This window comes from Physella acuta, unplaced genomic scaffold, assembly GCF_028476545.2.
Source record: "Physella acuta isolate Inbredline_101_S28 unplaced genomic scaffold, ASM2847654v3 ptg001587l, whole genome shotgun sequence".
Lineage (NCBI taxonomy): Eukaryota > Metazoa > Mollusca > Gastropoda > Physidae > Physella > Physella acuta.
The window spans coordinates 70322-86436 of record NW_026733101.1 but is presented as its reverse complement, the minus strand read 5'-3'; the positions used below and the strand labels follow the sequence as shown (position 1 = coordinate 86436).

Below are 16115 nucleotides of genomic sequence, written 5' to 3'. Positions count from 1 at the left end.
TCTTCATATACCGAAGTCACAGAAACAGATGAACTCTACTTTACATCCTAAACGGACATTCAGGTTTGAAACGGAGCTTTACTTCTGCTAAAATCATACTGCTGCCTTTAATTATGTATTGGTGTAGGGATGAAAGGGGGGGGGGGGTTAAAATCAACATGTGTATATTAATATACATATGACTTGACTGAAAACTTAATTCTGTGACGCCCCTGAAGAGCTGCAACAGCTCTGTACCGGACTCTCATAAGTTGAGCCAATATAAGCATCGTAATCCTTGTTTCTCTTTCCATAGCCCTCCAGCAGCAGTGGTTCTTTCAGGCATCTCTTCGGGGTTTGGGTGGTGGCGATGCCCCCCCCCCCCCTTCCCCCAAATCACGTCTACCGAATTTATGTAGAAAATCTATATATATAATTCTCTTCTGGGAGCCGTTAGAAAACAAGCTGCAAGCGCCTCCTTGCAGTCCCCTCTCTTTCTCTCTATCACTATCACTACCACCCCCACCCCACCCCCACATTGTCTGGTGAGCTGTGGTCACGCTAAATGTTTACAAATCGTAGAGCCGTACAGCCGGGTTTCTTACAGGAGGTAACTAAGAAATAACTAAGAGGAGGCTGCTTTCATAGGGGGGTGTAGGGGGGGGGGGGGGGGTTATGAATTATGAATTATTGAAAAGTAGAAAATAAAACAACTAAATAGCGGCCCGAAAAAAAAAGTCTAAAAGAAACAATGCCACCTGGCTAACTATTTTGAGGCTTTTACAAATCACTAAAATTAGATAAATAGTTCTAAATCAAGCAATATTTACTTTAGATTTATTCGGCACAATCGAACAAAACAAAGTAAAGCCATTGAAATGCAATTTTAAGGGAGATAACAAAAGTTTTTTTTTTAAATATTTAAAAATGAATTATCTCCGTTCAATTACGGATCAAGTTTTTTCGCTGATAATAGATGCACACTACATATAGGAGGTAGCGTTTTCAATTTCATTCTAAGTAAAATAATTTCCTGAAACACGGTATTAATAGTAAAACTAATTTAAACGGAAGTTTGATGTAGATGTATATTATGTAGACTTATCTCTTGTTGTACTGATTTAACGATATTGAAATTAAACAAGTCTTTTATTTTTACATATGATAAAAAGCTTTTAAATTGACTAACAATTGTAATTTTGAGGATCATGGATCCGGGATTGCTGGTTACATATAAGCGGTCGTCCATAAATAACGTCACACTAGTATTGGGGAGGGGGATCCGTAGTTTTGTGAAGGGTGGATGGTTTAGATGGTGTGACGTCACATTTTTGCATTATAAAAAAGCAATGTTACGAAACGAATTTTAGTCGTTATTTCGAGTTTTAGAAAACTGCTTTAATAAATTGTAATAGGAATTGATAAAAATACACAGAGAAAAATATCGTATTTTAAGAAAAAGTCAACTGCAGTTTTGAGGGGTTCTGGTTTTTTGTGACGATGTGTGACGGAAGGGAGAGGAAAGGAGGTAAAAATCGTCAAAAAAGCGTGACATCATTTATGGATGACACCTAACCATGCTTATTACAGCAGTCTAGATTGTTCCGACATTTTAATCAGGTCATATATCCATTTTACGAACTTTCAACAGTGGCGTAGAAAGGTGCGCGTAGTTTATCCTATGAGCTCGTTCAGCTTTAACTAAATCTGCATTGAATAGTTATTGTTAATCGTTCAATAGTCAATAATATAAACCTTACGTTTAGAATTATTTACAAAATTATTAAATAAGTGCTAAGGATTACTAAATTATCAAACAATTGCTAAGTATTTCTAAATTATTAAGATTTATTAATTTTTGTAAAAAAAAATATATTTTTTTATTTATTTTTTATTTATTTTTAAAGCCTACAACTCTATTTAGAACACCTAACTATTTACTCAAGTTAGTTTAGGGCTTATGTTTAGCTCAATTTATCCAACAAGCTGAATCGAAATTTTAACTCGCCAGCTAAATCAACTATGGCTGAAGTCAATGGCGCCTTAGGGCTATTTCTCTTCCTCTCCCTTCCCCTCTCTTCCATACCAATATTGATCCAAGTTTTTTATTCGTTCTATATTTAGAACTAGCTCACCGTGACCTGACGTCACCACTAACGTCAGAGGGAGGGCTAAAATATTCACCGCGTGATGTGAGTGGGCTAAATCTATTCAGGCTATAAAAATGGTACATGGCTGTGTATGGGTATTTAAACAGTTGTGATGAATCTGCTGGAATCTTCGTGTAGGTATGACTCTATGTTCCTTTTGGTATTACCCTTTATGTGATGTTAGTTATTGAACGACTATAGATTTTTCGTATGAATGTGTATATTATTATAATGTGAGTAATGAGAATAGTAAATTTCTAAGCTTGGATTAGGGTTTAAGGTGAGTATTGTTATAACTAATAGCGATTGTGCAGAGGGTAGTGTCGAATTCACAAATTATGAATTACTGAAAAGTAGAAAATTAAACAACTAAACAGCGGCGTATGCTTACGGCGCGGGTCGGCTCGTTTAATATATTAGTAAAGCAGCCCTTTTGAACCTGGCATTCAAGAGAGCAGATGATTACATATGTTTCAATTATATGTTCTATATAAAGAGGTACTGTGGTTATATTTATTCCAAGCTGTCATTGCCTATTCAGGTACCCATTATTGCTGGATGAAAACTCGAAACAGTCGAGTTAGTAATCGAGTGCTCTCCCTCCCTGCCATACTATTCAATTCTTTATGTTATGATGTTCACATACTTTTTTCAACGGCCGAACTGTATGATGATTAGTAGAGGAGTGAGTGTTACGACTACTAACAAGAAGGTTTCGAGTTCGGATCCCGGGGTTGAATGTGTAACACGTCAATGAGCTCACCCAAACTAAGTCGGCTGGTCTCAGTGCTGACCACACTATCACCCTTCATACCGCGGGTTTTTTTTTAACTCTACTTCATATGCTCTACGTGTCTGTATCCTTGAGATAATCTCATAAAAAATGTCATAATGTCGCTAACAGTAACAGTAACTATTTGTCTGTAATTGTGTTTCGCTAACAGTAAAAATGTGTCTGTATTGTTTCGCTAACAAACAATTTGTCTGTAGTTGTTTTTTTTTACAGTAACAATTTGTCTGAAGTTGTTTTTTTAACAACAACAATTATTCTGTATTGTTTCGCTTAGAGTAACAATTTGTCTGTAGTCTTATTTCGATGACAGTAACAGTTAGTAGTCTTATTTCGCTGACAGTAACAATGTGTCTGTAGTCTTATTTCGCTAACAGTAACAATTTGTCTGTAGTTTTATTTCGCTAACAGTAACAGTTAGTAGTCTTATTTCGCTGACAGTAACAATTTGTCTGTAGTCTTATTTCGCTGACAGTAACAATTTGTCTGTAGTCTTATTTCGCTAACAGTAGCAATTTGTCTGTAGTCTTATTTCGCTAACAGTAACAATTTGTCTGTAGTCTTATTTCGCTAACAGTAACAATTAGTAGTCTTATTTCGCTGACTGTAACAATGTGTCTGTAGTCTTGTTTCGCTAACAATAACTTTTGTTTCGCTAAATTGGCGACATATTCATTGCATGTGTAATATATGCTACTCTTCTCTTCTTCAACATCTGTCTCCACGCTCTTGCATATATTGTCATAAATTAATCCCACTCTAAACCATACCAAAATGGTAATATTTATCTCATCTCATCCCTACATCAGCTACAATGAATGCCATGTATTTGTATTAGCGGCAATAGCGTAGCGAGGTCGGGTATCACCCGGTGCGGCACTTAATGGTGTCACCCCCCAGAGGCGTAGCGACCCTTCCCGGGGACAAACTTTCAAGTTTTCGACTTGCACCCCCCCCCCTCAAACTTTCGAGTTCCACCCCCCCCCCCACCAAATTTTTCTCTATATAGTTTGCTATTTTTTGCCTTGGTGTCACCCCTAAATGGTGTCACCCGGTGCGGTCCGCAACCCCGCCCCCCCCCCCTCGCTACGCCCCTGATTAAAGGTACAACAGAACAGATTATGCGTAGAACTATTAAAAACTCTACTGAAAGTTACCCCAGTTACCAACACAATACAAGATGTGTAACCTGTTCTTGTCCCTAGTTCGTGTGTGTGTGACCTAGTTTTGAAAGCCGGTGTGCACCTGTTCGTGTGTGGCGGGAAGGGTCCACTCCAGAGATTAGGATTTCCGTGTTGACGGTTGACACGTGTGTAGGATTAAACTTACCTTGTGACTTTGGACTGGTGACGTACGTCTCATTCTTCGGGAATATCCAAAGATTTTGTTTAGTATAAAAAGTGGGTTTTGTACTCTGGGCGAGATAATATTAAGCAACTCAGTTCTGCTGGGGTTTTTTTGTGAGTGAGTATACAATTTTGCCATACTACATTCTTGTATTGTATTTACAACTCATTAAGTAAGCTATCATTATGTTTAATTTTGAATCTCATTATTTCAGGGAATTTTTTTTTTTTTAAAGTTTTATCGTTATTGGTTTAGAGCCAATAAATTCAAAAGGTAGAAATAATCGATTTTCCACCTTATGTTACACTAAATAGGCATAATGTTAAATTTTCAGCAATATGTGGTATTTAGTATTATTTTAAGCGATGCGTTGTATTTTAACTTGATCTGTATTGGTTAGATTTAATAAATTCAAAAAGTATAACTAAGTAAAGTAACTAAAATTCCATTCTCTGGCGGTCCATGGGGCAAGTGAGGTAGAGTTAACCTCTTTCAGTGACCTCAGCAAATAAAGGGATAGTGTGCTCAGCACTATGTCCAGTCGGCTTTACTTCCCCCAACGTGAATTAGGTACCCATCAGAGCTGAGTGGACTCAGGGAAGTTCTAATGACATGAAACCGGATTCGAACGCGAGACTTAAGGTTTAGCAGTATAGCGCTCTACCACCGTTAGGCAACTTCATAAGGTAGAAATAATGAACGAAACTAATAAGCTGGATTGTCTTATTATATTTAGCGATGCGTTGTATTATTAGTGAGGTATTATCAGGGAGGTATAGCGGGATAGGGGAGGGGTTGGGGGAGTCTGCTCTGCTCAGGGCAAATTATGTTGTTGCTAGTGTTGATAAAGGCGTATTATATCAAAATCGTTGCATACAGTCGATCTATCACATTCCATAAATTATAATGTACAATCTTTTAGACTTTTTTCTCTGGAGGGGGGGGGGGGTCGGTGCTCCGGGAACTTTCCTTCGGGGAGGGGGCGGTTAAAATTATTATCTAGAACGTGGGGTGTGGGGCACACACTGACAAAAGTATATATTTCACAAATAAATTCTATTTCGTTCGAGGGGGGGGGGGGGGGTAGCCGTGCGAAGTGAGGTGGTAATTCCTCCCCCACCCTCACCCCCTCCAAGACAACCTGAAAGAAACACTGTGTGCAATATAAAAAAACAGGAACAAAAACGCGTGCTAATTTAGGTAGTAAAGTGATTTAATTTTCATACAATAAGGTAATCGATGATTTAAAAAATACGTTTGATTAACAGAATCAACAAGTTAGTTTGATGGCATATATAAATAAATTGATCCTTTGTGACCCAATGAAAAGATCAATAAGATTAAATTAGAAATCTTTGAAGTTTTATAAATTGGTTTTAGATGTATCTTCTTTACATAATCACGTATGTGCACTACTGCTTTATTTTCTGTTTTTCACAGGTTTGAGCCTCGAAGTCCGAACTACTCTAATAGACCTTGAGTCAAGATGCTGGTAGAGTTCAATATAAAGTCGGTCGCCGCTATTTGTGACGGCCATAGGGGAATCGGCAAAGACGGTGGTCTGCCGTGGCCGTTCTTAAAGTAGGTAAAAATAGGTGCTTAATTACATGTCGCTAATTAATTAACACGTTTTTGAGATATTATTCGTGCAGGGTTCGGCAAAACCCGGATAGAAATATTGTTTTGTCGGTGGATTAAAGATGATGTTATTTCTGCGTGCGTGACGCTATGGTCGTAAAGAATGTAAGCGTTCAAGATGACTGCGTTATATTTTGTCTTGTCCAGGATATGTAGGTAAAAGAAGGTGTGAGGGGGGAGGGGAGGGGGGGGGGCAAGGGTTCAACGCGTTTGTAGGAATGAGGTCGGATAGTCTATCAAAAACAAAAACTTTCACATTTTTTTTAACTTTTAGAATTTTTTTTATAAATAGGGAAATAAAAGTTAGTGGAAGTTTGAATTGCCCAAAATTTTTAACATTTGCAAAGAAAAGCATACGAAAGTTTTCCGTTTTTAGTACAGATTTCACATGTTGGTGCATGACACGAAGAATTTCCAAAATATGTGTTACTATTATTGTGGGAGGGGTGAAATTCAGAAAATGTTACGAAGCATATATTTTTGTTTGGATTGTTGACAAAACAAATGTTGAAAAACATCATAATGTTTATTAGACTTACGTTAATTTTAAGGATTCTCGTTCACAACAATCGTGAATGTAAGAATATCGTTTACATTAATTGTCAATATAAGAGTATCGTTCTCAACAATCATGAATGTAAGTTTACCGTTCACAATAATCAAGAATGTAAGAATATCGTTCACAATAATCGTAAATGTAAAAGTATTGTTCACAACAATTGTGCATGTAAGTGTATCATTCACAACAATCGTGAATGGAAAAGTATCGTTCACAACAATTATAGGTGTAAGAGTATCGTTTACAAAACTCATGAATGTAAGAGTATCGTTCACAATAATCGTTAATGTAAGAGTATCGTTTACAAATATCGTGAATGTAAGAGTATCGTTCCCAACAATCGTGAATGAAAGAGTATTGTTCACAACAACCTGCAATTGAACAGTTGGGCCTTAACTGTGTTTCATCTCTCTACAGACCAGATTACGAGTTCTACACAAACCTCATAGAGTCTACGAAAGATCCAAGTAAGTCAAAATAAACAACTATAGGTTGTATGTTGGTGGGGACTGCATTGAGGAATGTCCTCCACAGTCAAAACATTATGCATTTATCATAGGTGAGGTCGGGTGGTAGAGAGTATGAATGCTAACCTGAAAGTCCTAAGTTTGAATCCCCGTGCAGGAAAATCACGTGAACTGGGTAGAGCAACCCATGTGAGACAGAAAACTCGGAAACGGTTGCCTTGCACGTGTTTTTAGACGTGAGGACTACCAACTGGTTTACTTTTTACAGCTTCTGAAAATGAGTTGGCACTAAGCACATTACTTAGCCATCATTTGGGATACATCTGCAAGGTCGTAAGGTGGATCATGGTGCATGGGCAGCTTATGACCTTTTTATCTAATTCCCGGGTAGCGCACCGAAACGATTCTTCCGTCTCTGAAAGCATCCCTTGTTTTCCGAATCGAAACGTGTTACTATATTACCAAACTTTTTTGTGCTTAATTTACAAGTGTTATCATAATTACAGAGTATTGGTTTAATGTTGTATTAGTCTCAATTATCTCAGGACAAACTTACTATTGTTTCGCTACATTCGCGACATGCTTATTGTATATCTAATGTGACGCCGTGGCCAAGTGGTAGAGCGCTAGACTTGACTTACTTGACTTAGGGTTCTTTGATCCTTGTGGAACATAGGGCCTCGACTATTTTCTTCCATTTCTTCCGATCCCCGGCTATTAATTTTGTCACCTCCCAAGACATCCCTGTTGGCTTCAGTTCTTCAAGAAGACTCCGCCTCCAGGTCTGTTTTGGGCGCCCTCTTTTCCGCTTTCCCTGGGGTTCCACTCAAGTGCCTGGCGTGTCACATTTGGGTGAACCTTTCACAGTGTGTGACCCACCCAGCGCCACTTCCTTCTTATTTGCAATGTCATAGGCTCCCTCCTATAGCGCTTGACTGCTAACCCGAAAATCTCGAGTTCAAACCCGGGTTCAATTTCGTAGAACATAGCCGAGTCCACCCAGCTCTAATGGGTACCTAAATCATGTTAGGAAAACTAAAAGCGGCTGGGCATAGTGCTGACCACATTATCCTTCATACGCCGAGGTGAAGAAACATATGAACTCTTATTTTATCTGCCCAGTGGCTCACTAAGTCTAAAGAGGAAGCTTCACTATAAATATACATTCATATTTTATCTGATTAACTAGATATTTTTAGAACCGTTACCATAGCTAAAAACAGCTTTTGTTGATATTTTCAGAGAAAAAGAACGGCATCATCACAGGTCGAGTTGGTTGGGAGACCTTGAGCTTGGAGAAGAAGACACATCCAAAGATGCTTCAAGTAGTCATTAGCAAGTCTATGTGAGTCTGTTTTTTCTGATGGGTCGGGATTGGGTGGGGGGTGGGTGGGTGTGATGGAATCTTGTATCTAGAGAAGAAAACACATCCAAAGGTGCGTCAAGTGGTCATTAGCAAATCTATGTTCTATGTGAGTCTGTTTTCTGAGGGTCGGGATCAGGTGCGGGGGTGGGGTGATGGAATCGTGTATCTAGTGAAGAAAACACATCCAAAGGTGCGTCAAGTGGTCATTAGCAAGTCTATGTGAGTCTGTTTTCTGTGGGGTCTGGCTCGGGTTGGGGTGGGGGTGATGGAATCGTGTATCTAGAGAAGAAGACATACCCAAAAATGCTTCAAGTTTTACCAAACAAGTCTATGTAAGCCTGGGGGGTCGGGCTCGGGTGGGGAGCGGGGAGGTGTATGTCTAGAGATGGAAAACACGCGAAGATTCATCAGGAAGCTACTATCAAATATATATATATATATATATATAAATATATATATATATATATATATATATATATATATATATATATATATATATATATATATATATATATATGTATATATATATATATATATGTTACGGTCAAAGCCCGAAGTCGGCCAATGCTAGGATTGGCCGGCCAGTCCGCGCATTGGCCAATATCGCCTCCCATAGGTCGGCCAAAGTCCGAAACTTTGCTTCATTTCGGCCTTTGGCCGGCCAATCCGCAGACTGGCCATTGTGGACCGGCCAAAGTCTGAAATAGCTCTTGATTTCGGCCTTTGGCCGGCCAGTCCCGGTCAGTCCGCGGACTGGCCATGGTGGACCGGCCAAAGTCTTAATTAGAAGATCATGAGCAGATTTTGTTTTTTTTTATGCCGGTAGGATCATAAAATTAAGTCTTTATTGATTATTAATTAAAGTAAATGACAGAAACATTCAAATTTTTTATTGTACTATAGTCTCAATCAATCAATATTATCATTTGTTACAACAAGTTGAACTTTTATGGCATTTAGAATTACATAGCAGCTTGTTATTTTTACACTTGCAGCGATTTGTTGTACACTTGGTTGTGCAATTGCAGCGATTGTAGCCTTGGCCCCCAGTCAATGATTGTGAAGATGCGATGAAGATGCGATGGTTCGTAGTGATTTTTCCTCAGTGCCAACTGACGACAATAAGAGCAGTTTTTCGTGAAGAATTGAAAACTCACTTCTAGCATACAGTTGTTTTAGAACACCATGTTCGGTTCCTAATTTGTAGAAACCGCCCTCGACGCTCATGACAACTGCAATCACGCTTCGGGGATCACCGCGACCTCTGTCAACATCTGGAACACGGATGCGTACATTGTCACCCACTTCACCGTCTTTAAATTTTGTATTTGATGTTTTAAGCATCTTAGCACCTTGATTTTGCAAGCCAGTATGAGCTGCTGACCTGTGTTCCATGACGTCTTGTTTGTTGTGACACAATCTGCAGGTAATGTTCCCTCCGTAACCTTCGTCTTCTTCATTGGGTACTCCACAAATAGCATGGACATCTTTGCCACATGATCCACAAGAATGAGCTGCACTACAATGTTTTTCACAAACTATACAGAATCTGTTGGCCACATTATTGTCACGCAACTGGTCTGGACGTTCCGCCACGGCAGTAGATGTGTGAGCTGAGGATGTAGTTGCATTTATGGCAACCTCAATTTCTTGTTCAATGTTCTCAAGATCTTCCTCAGAAGCTATTTTATTGAGAGCCTCTGTTGGTAGATTTGAAGTGCTAAGTCCCACTTTTGCTTTGCATCCAAACAAGGCTTCGTATGGTGATTGTTGGATTCTTTGATGAAAAGAACGATTTTTCATAAATTGAATGAATTTGAGACTCTCAGCCCAATGAGCTGATTCATTTGTTTGCATCCATGTCATCATCTTGTTTTGAACATCTAGGAACGCGGAAAAGTCTTTTGAACGTTCCGTCTAGTTGCACGTGGTCGGTGACGCCGACTGTCTTTTGTTCTTTGATGATTGTCTCACCTCGTCATCATGGAGGAGGCTGTCACATACAGTTGTAGCCCATATATTGAAACTAACATGGATTTACATTTTTTTTCTTTTGACAGCCATCTGCTATGTCTGTCTCTTGGTCTGACGGCCCTTTTGATCCATGTCGCCTTGCATATAGAATGCTATACAAACAAGAGCTAAACAATACGTTACTCACAATGAAACCGCACCCAGAATAATTAAAACGCGATCACAACTTAGTCTAGATACAACATTGGCCAGGACATCCCGGCCAATGCGCGCATTGGCCGGCCAATGTACAAAATACGCTGTCAAGTTTAAGTACTTCGGACTTTGGCCAGTACGTCCCGGCCAGTGCGCGCATTGGCCGGCCAATGTACGAAATACGATCTTAGTTCTAAGTTCTTCGGGCTTTGGCCAAGAGAGCCGGCCAATCCGCGCATTGGCCGGCCAATCCGGGGTTTGGCCGCACTTCGGGCTTTGACCGTAACATATATATATATATCAGTCTTTTTACTGGGTGTGCGGGTTGAGGGTGGATATGGAAGTGTACTGGTAGAGGCAATAACTATATGTTGTATGATAATGATTAACCCGCTGTATTATTTAATAGCATTGTTATTTGAAAATAGCCGATCCGATTTTATTTTAACCTAATTCTCTGTAAGTAGTATTTCATGTATATAAAATCTTAATACCTCAGAAAGCATATAATCTACACGAATTAATTACAACAAACCAGGTTGAAACCAAAATTATTACCTACTAGGAAACCTTAATACACATTATGAAAATGTATTTTTTATGTATGAGTAATAAACTTGTGGAATAGGTAGTATATTGAATTAATTTATTCTATTATGTTTCCATTAACTTTCATGCACTAGTAGTAAAGTGAGACGCACTGAGTTTCAGTGTTAGGATAGAGCAGGGATTATTAATAGACTAATAATTTTTTACAGAATAGTCAGAATAGTATTATTGTACTGTCGTATATGTGGCACACCAAAATAACATATGTGTATATATATATATATATATATATATATATATATATATATATATATATATATATATATATATATATATATATATATATACATATATACATATATACATATATATATATATATATATATATATATATATATATATATATATATATATATATATATATATATACATATATATATATACATATATACATATATACATATATACATATATATATATATATATATATATATATATATATATATATATATATATAATATATATATATATATTTATATATATATATATATATTTATATATATATATATATATATATATATATATATATATATATATATATATATATATATATATATATATATATATATATATATATAAGCATTTATAGTACCTATATGGGTGAACTCTACTTCATCTGCCCAATTAATCCATAGATCTAGGTCTAATGAGGAGCTTCATGTTTTACTTTACCATAGATATCTATTTATGAAAATATTTACCACAAATATTTTCGTTTTCTAACCATTAAAGAAATATAATTATCCTATTAACAATATCAGCACATTTTAAAACTTTGTTACGTCCCTTTCTGCCCGTGACAGACCGGAAATTCAGTAAAGGTAGACTATCAATTCGATGTATACATATTTGTTATGTTATCTCCCTTTAGGTCTCAGGACGCGCCTTACTGCTGGGGCGTGGCCCACAACTTTGACGAAGCCGTGCGAATGTTAACGACAGGACCATGCAAAGGCGAAATCGAAACCATCTACGTTTTAGGCGGACAGTTAAACTATGAGGTAGCTCTCCTTTAATTACTAATTAATCCTGTCGCAATTGTTAATATACTTAATGGATTCAATATATAATATATATATATATATATATATATATATATATATATATATATATATATATATATATATATATATATATATATATATATATATATAGGTATAGGTAATTACAATTTTCTCTTATTTTCTAAATTTTCTCCCTTATTAAAATTAATTTTTAATTACCTCCCTTGGTGAACTTTATGTTGGACAGATCGCAGTATCAGACCAGAGATGCACAACTTTCATCATCACCAGAATATTCCAGGATTTTGACTCGGACACGTTCTTCCCCAAGTTTGAGCACCTCTGTCATCGTGTCAGGTAGGTACTCAGCACTCACGTGCAGTCCAGCACTGCATTTACTTACGTTGCGCTTCCGACGAGTGGGGATAAAGGGGGTGGGGGTGAGATGGAGGAGGGGAGTCAAGAATGAAACTCCGATTATTTTTGTATTGCAAGTGAGGTGTGGGGGATATTATGAGGATAACGTAAATTACACATTGTATCAAGTATGTACTCAGAACTCAGCTGCAGCATGGGTCGTCTGTAAAAGATGTCTATCACTGCATTTACTTATTCAGAGGCGAAGCTAGGGGAGGGTTGGTGGGGCGATCGCCCCTGGCTCGGTCCATAGGGGGCGCTTAATGCTGTAGGAAAAATAGATAAAAAGTGTGTTTTGAGCTACCTTACTAAATTATACACTGCTGTTTGCTTACTTAATAGCTTTCCTCATTAATTATGTGACACTAATTTAAAAACTGTTAAAGGACTGTCCCGAACATTCTTTATATGTGTGTGCGGGGGGGGGGGGTAGCTTTCTGGGATAAGCAAAGCTAATGAAAATAATTTGTTTTCCTTGGAACGGGACGGGGGTGGGGGGTGCAAGATGTAAGAGGGGTTAAGATTGTAACAGGTTGTTTTTTGAATCGCGGGAGGGGTCGGCGTGGTCGAGTCGGTAAAGCTCATGGTTGCTAAATCGAAAAGTCTCGAACCCCCCAGGGCAGATGAGGCTCGATAGCTGGGGACAGCCACTCCTCTAGGAGAGACAACTCCAAAATCAAACAACTGCTGCCTTGTAGTTTGTTCTTGGTTGGACAAAGGCTATGGAAGCAAATCCAAAAAGAAAAGCAGGCTGGAATCGGAGTCAATGGCCTCAATGGCGCATAACCAGTTGACACGTATACTTAATTGTGTTGGAGGGAATCCCTTCCAACACTAAAATTAAGAACGTAGAAGAAGAAGAAGAATCGCTGGAAAGGGTAGGGAGGTAAGATCACAAGTCTAGCATAAATTATACCTTGTGTCATTTACGTACTTTGCACTCACCCGTAGGATGGGTCTTTTGAAAAGACTCCATCACTCCATTTGCTTACGATATGTTACGGATGGGGTAGAAGATAGGGTGAATGGAAAAAAAGTCACAGGAAAAAAAAACACAGAAAAAAAGTCACAGTTTTTGCTAGGAAAAAAAGTCACAGAAAAAAAGTCACAGTGGAAAAATTGTATCGGAAAAAAAAGTCACAGAAATAAAGTCACAGAAAAAAAGTCACAAAAATCTGTTTAGAAATATTTGTATTAATTTGTTAAGAATTGTAAAATTTTGTATGTTTATTGTTGTGGGTTGTATTTTTTGATAGCATAAATTATTTATAGACGTTAAAAGCATTATGATTTATAACAATTGTAAGTAAAAATACTCTAAGATAATTAACACAACAATCTCAACTTTTGTTACGTATTTAGTTAAATACGCGGTTGAGAAGTTAATTATAAAAGAAATGTAGGCACATTTTGCCGTAGGCTATTCTCTGGTCGGCCTCTCCGCAGTAGGCATTGTCCGAACATATTTTGTGTTGTTGACGTTATGCGTCAATGACAGCCTTTGAACCTTGTCGGCTTTCTGTTTTGATCCTAAGTTTTGTTATGTAATGAGCGTGATAAATGTGGGCAGTAAAGGTGGTTGAACTAAACATAACTATTGTTGCCATGAATTGAGGACAGCAAGTCATATGACCTTACCATTTCACGGTAATTTAATGTTGGTATTTAAAAAAAAAAACACGATGAAAAAAGTGGACTTTGGAGCATTTTATTAAATGCTACTAATCTTAGTTTAAAATAATTACAATCTACCTACTTCATAATAAATATTTTTAGATGAATTATAAAAATTCCTATGCGTATACAGCCTACACACATTACATTACATTTAATTAATCTTAAGTTAATTTGCACTCTCTAAATATTTAATACATAAAAGTATTAACAAATATCATGCAAATATATATTTGTGACTTTTTTTCCTGTGACTTTTTTTCCTGTGACTTTTTTTCCTGTGACTTTTTTTCTGTGTTTTTTTTCCTGTGTTTTTTTTTTCCTGTGACTTTTTTTCCTACAATCGAAGATAGGAGTTAGGAGGGGATTATGAATTGAATTTGTAACACACATAATGTTTTATATTACAAGTGGGGGAGGAGAAGTCATATGAGAAACGTTAAATACACAAAGTATATTTAAATTTTTAATATATATATATATACATATATATATATATATATATATATATATATATATATATATATATATATATATATATATATATATATATATATACACATACATATGTATATATATATATATATGTATATATATGTATATATATATATGTATATATATATATATATATATATATATATATATATATATATATATATATATATATATATATATATATACATATATATATATATATATATATATATATATACATATATGGATGGATGGATGGGGTTGGACTGACTGACGGACTGTCTGAATGTCTGACTGTCTGACTGTCTGTCTGACTGTCTGTCTGTCTGATTGTCTGACTGTCTGACTGTCTGACTGTCTGACTGTCTGACTGTCTGTCTGTCTGTCTGTCTGTCTGTCTGTCTGTCTGTCTGTCTGTCTGTCTGTCTGTCTGTCTGTCTGTCTGTCTGTCTGTCTGTCTGTCTGTCTGTCTGTCTGTCTGTCTGTCTGTCTGTCTGTCTGTCTGTCTGTCTGTCTGTCTGTCTGTCTGTCTGTCTGTCTGTCTGTCTGTCTGTCTGTCTGTCTGTCTGTCTGTCTGTCTGTCTGTCTGTCTGTCTGTCTGTCTGTCTGTCTGTCTGTCTGTCTGTCTGTCTGTCTGTCTGTCTGTCTGTCTGTCTGTCTGTCTGTCTGTCTGTCTGTCTGTCTGTCTGTCTGTCTGTCTGTCTGTCTGTCTGTCTGTCTGTCTGTCTGTCTGACAGGGACAGGGACATTGAAATACACATAAAACCTGGTCTAAACCCCGTGACAAATGCCAATCGGGACTAAAAAAACCCAGATTATAACCATCCTCATCCCCCCCCCCCTCTCCTCACACATACCATTACACGCACACATGTAAATGCTGTTGCCGATTTATATACAACGGGAACAAAAACAGTACCCACTTTCCTTCGCACGACACCGACATAAATAAATCATCTTAATATAAATATTCAACAGCTTTTTAAAAAATGTTTTTTTTTTCAATATCTTAACAGAGACCCTTCAATCGATGACACAATACAAGTCGATGAAAAAACCGGAATCAAATTTCGTTTTGAGGTCTGGGAGAAAAATAATGTAGAGACCAGTTGAGTTGACCGGATCAGACTGGAACGGGGTGCAACAGCAGCAAAGTCACTGAACTTGAACGGGCCACTTAGGAACGACAAGATTTGTTACGGTTGAGCGGCCACCGGCGCGACAAGACGAACAGGACAAAAGATAATGCGACTTGACAGACTAAGGCTAGGGACAAATGGAATGTACATTACATTTTGACATGCGTACACTGCGGGGTTCGATAGGGTTTGTTTTTTTTTAAGTCTGAAGGGTTGAAGTAATAATTACTGCATACAGGCTGTGGTTGGATTATAAAAGAAATGTTCGTCTTGACATTTATGATTATTTTCTTTTGTCTAATTACATGGGCAAGCTTTATAAAGATTTTTTTT

At 37.3% G+C, this 16115-nt stretch overlaps 1 protein-coding gene across 3 annotated transcripts; it reads left to right on the top strand.

Annotated features, from left to right (window-relative positions):
• Window positions 1-2152: 2152 nt before the first annotated feature.
• LOC131929057 (dihydrofolate reductase) lies at window positions 2153-16115 on the top strand. 3 transcript variants are annotated; one of them, XM_059285248.1, is made up of 7 exons: window positions 2153-2263; window positions 5707-5847; window positions 6881-6930; window positions 8173-8275; window positions 11946-12075; window positions 12326-12435; window positions 15660-16115. In XM_059285248.1, the coding sequence occupies exons 2-7, from the start codon at window positions 5753-5755 to the stop codon at window positions 15754-15756; spliced, it is 585 nt and encodes a 194-aa protein (XP_059141231.1). In that variant the 5' UTR covers window positions 2153-2263; window positions 5707-5752; the 3' UTR covers window positions 15757-16115. The 3 variants fall into 3 exon arrangements, with proteins under 3 accessions (XP_059141231.1, XP_059141230.1, XP_059141229.1); XM_059285247.1 differs by having other exon boundaries at window positions 2163-2267; XM_059285246.1 differs by lacking the exon at window positions 2153-2263 and adding an exon at window positions 2362-2409.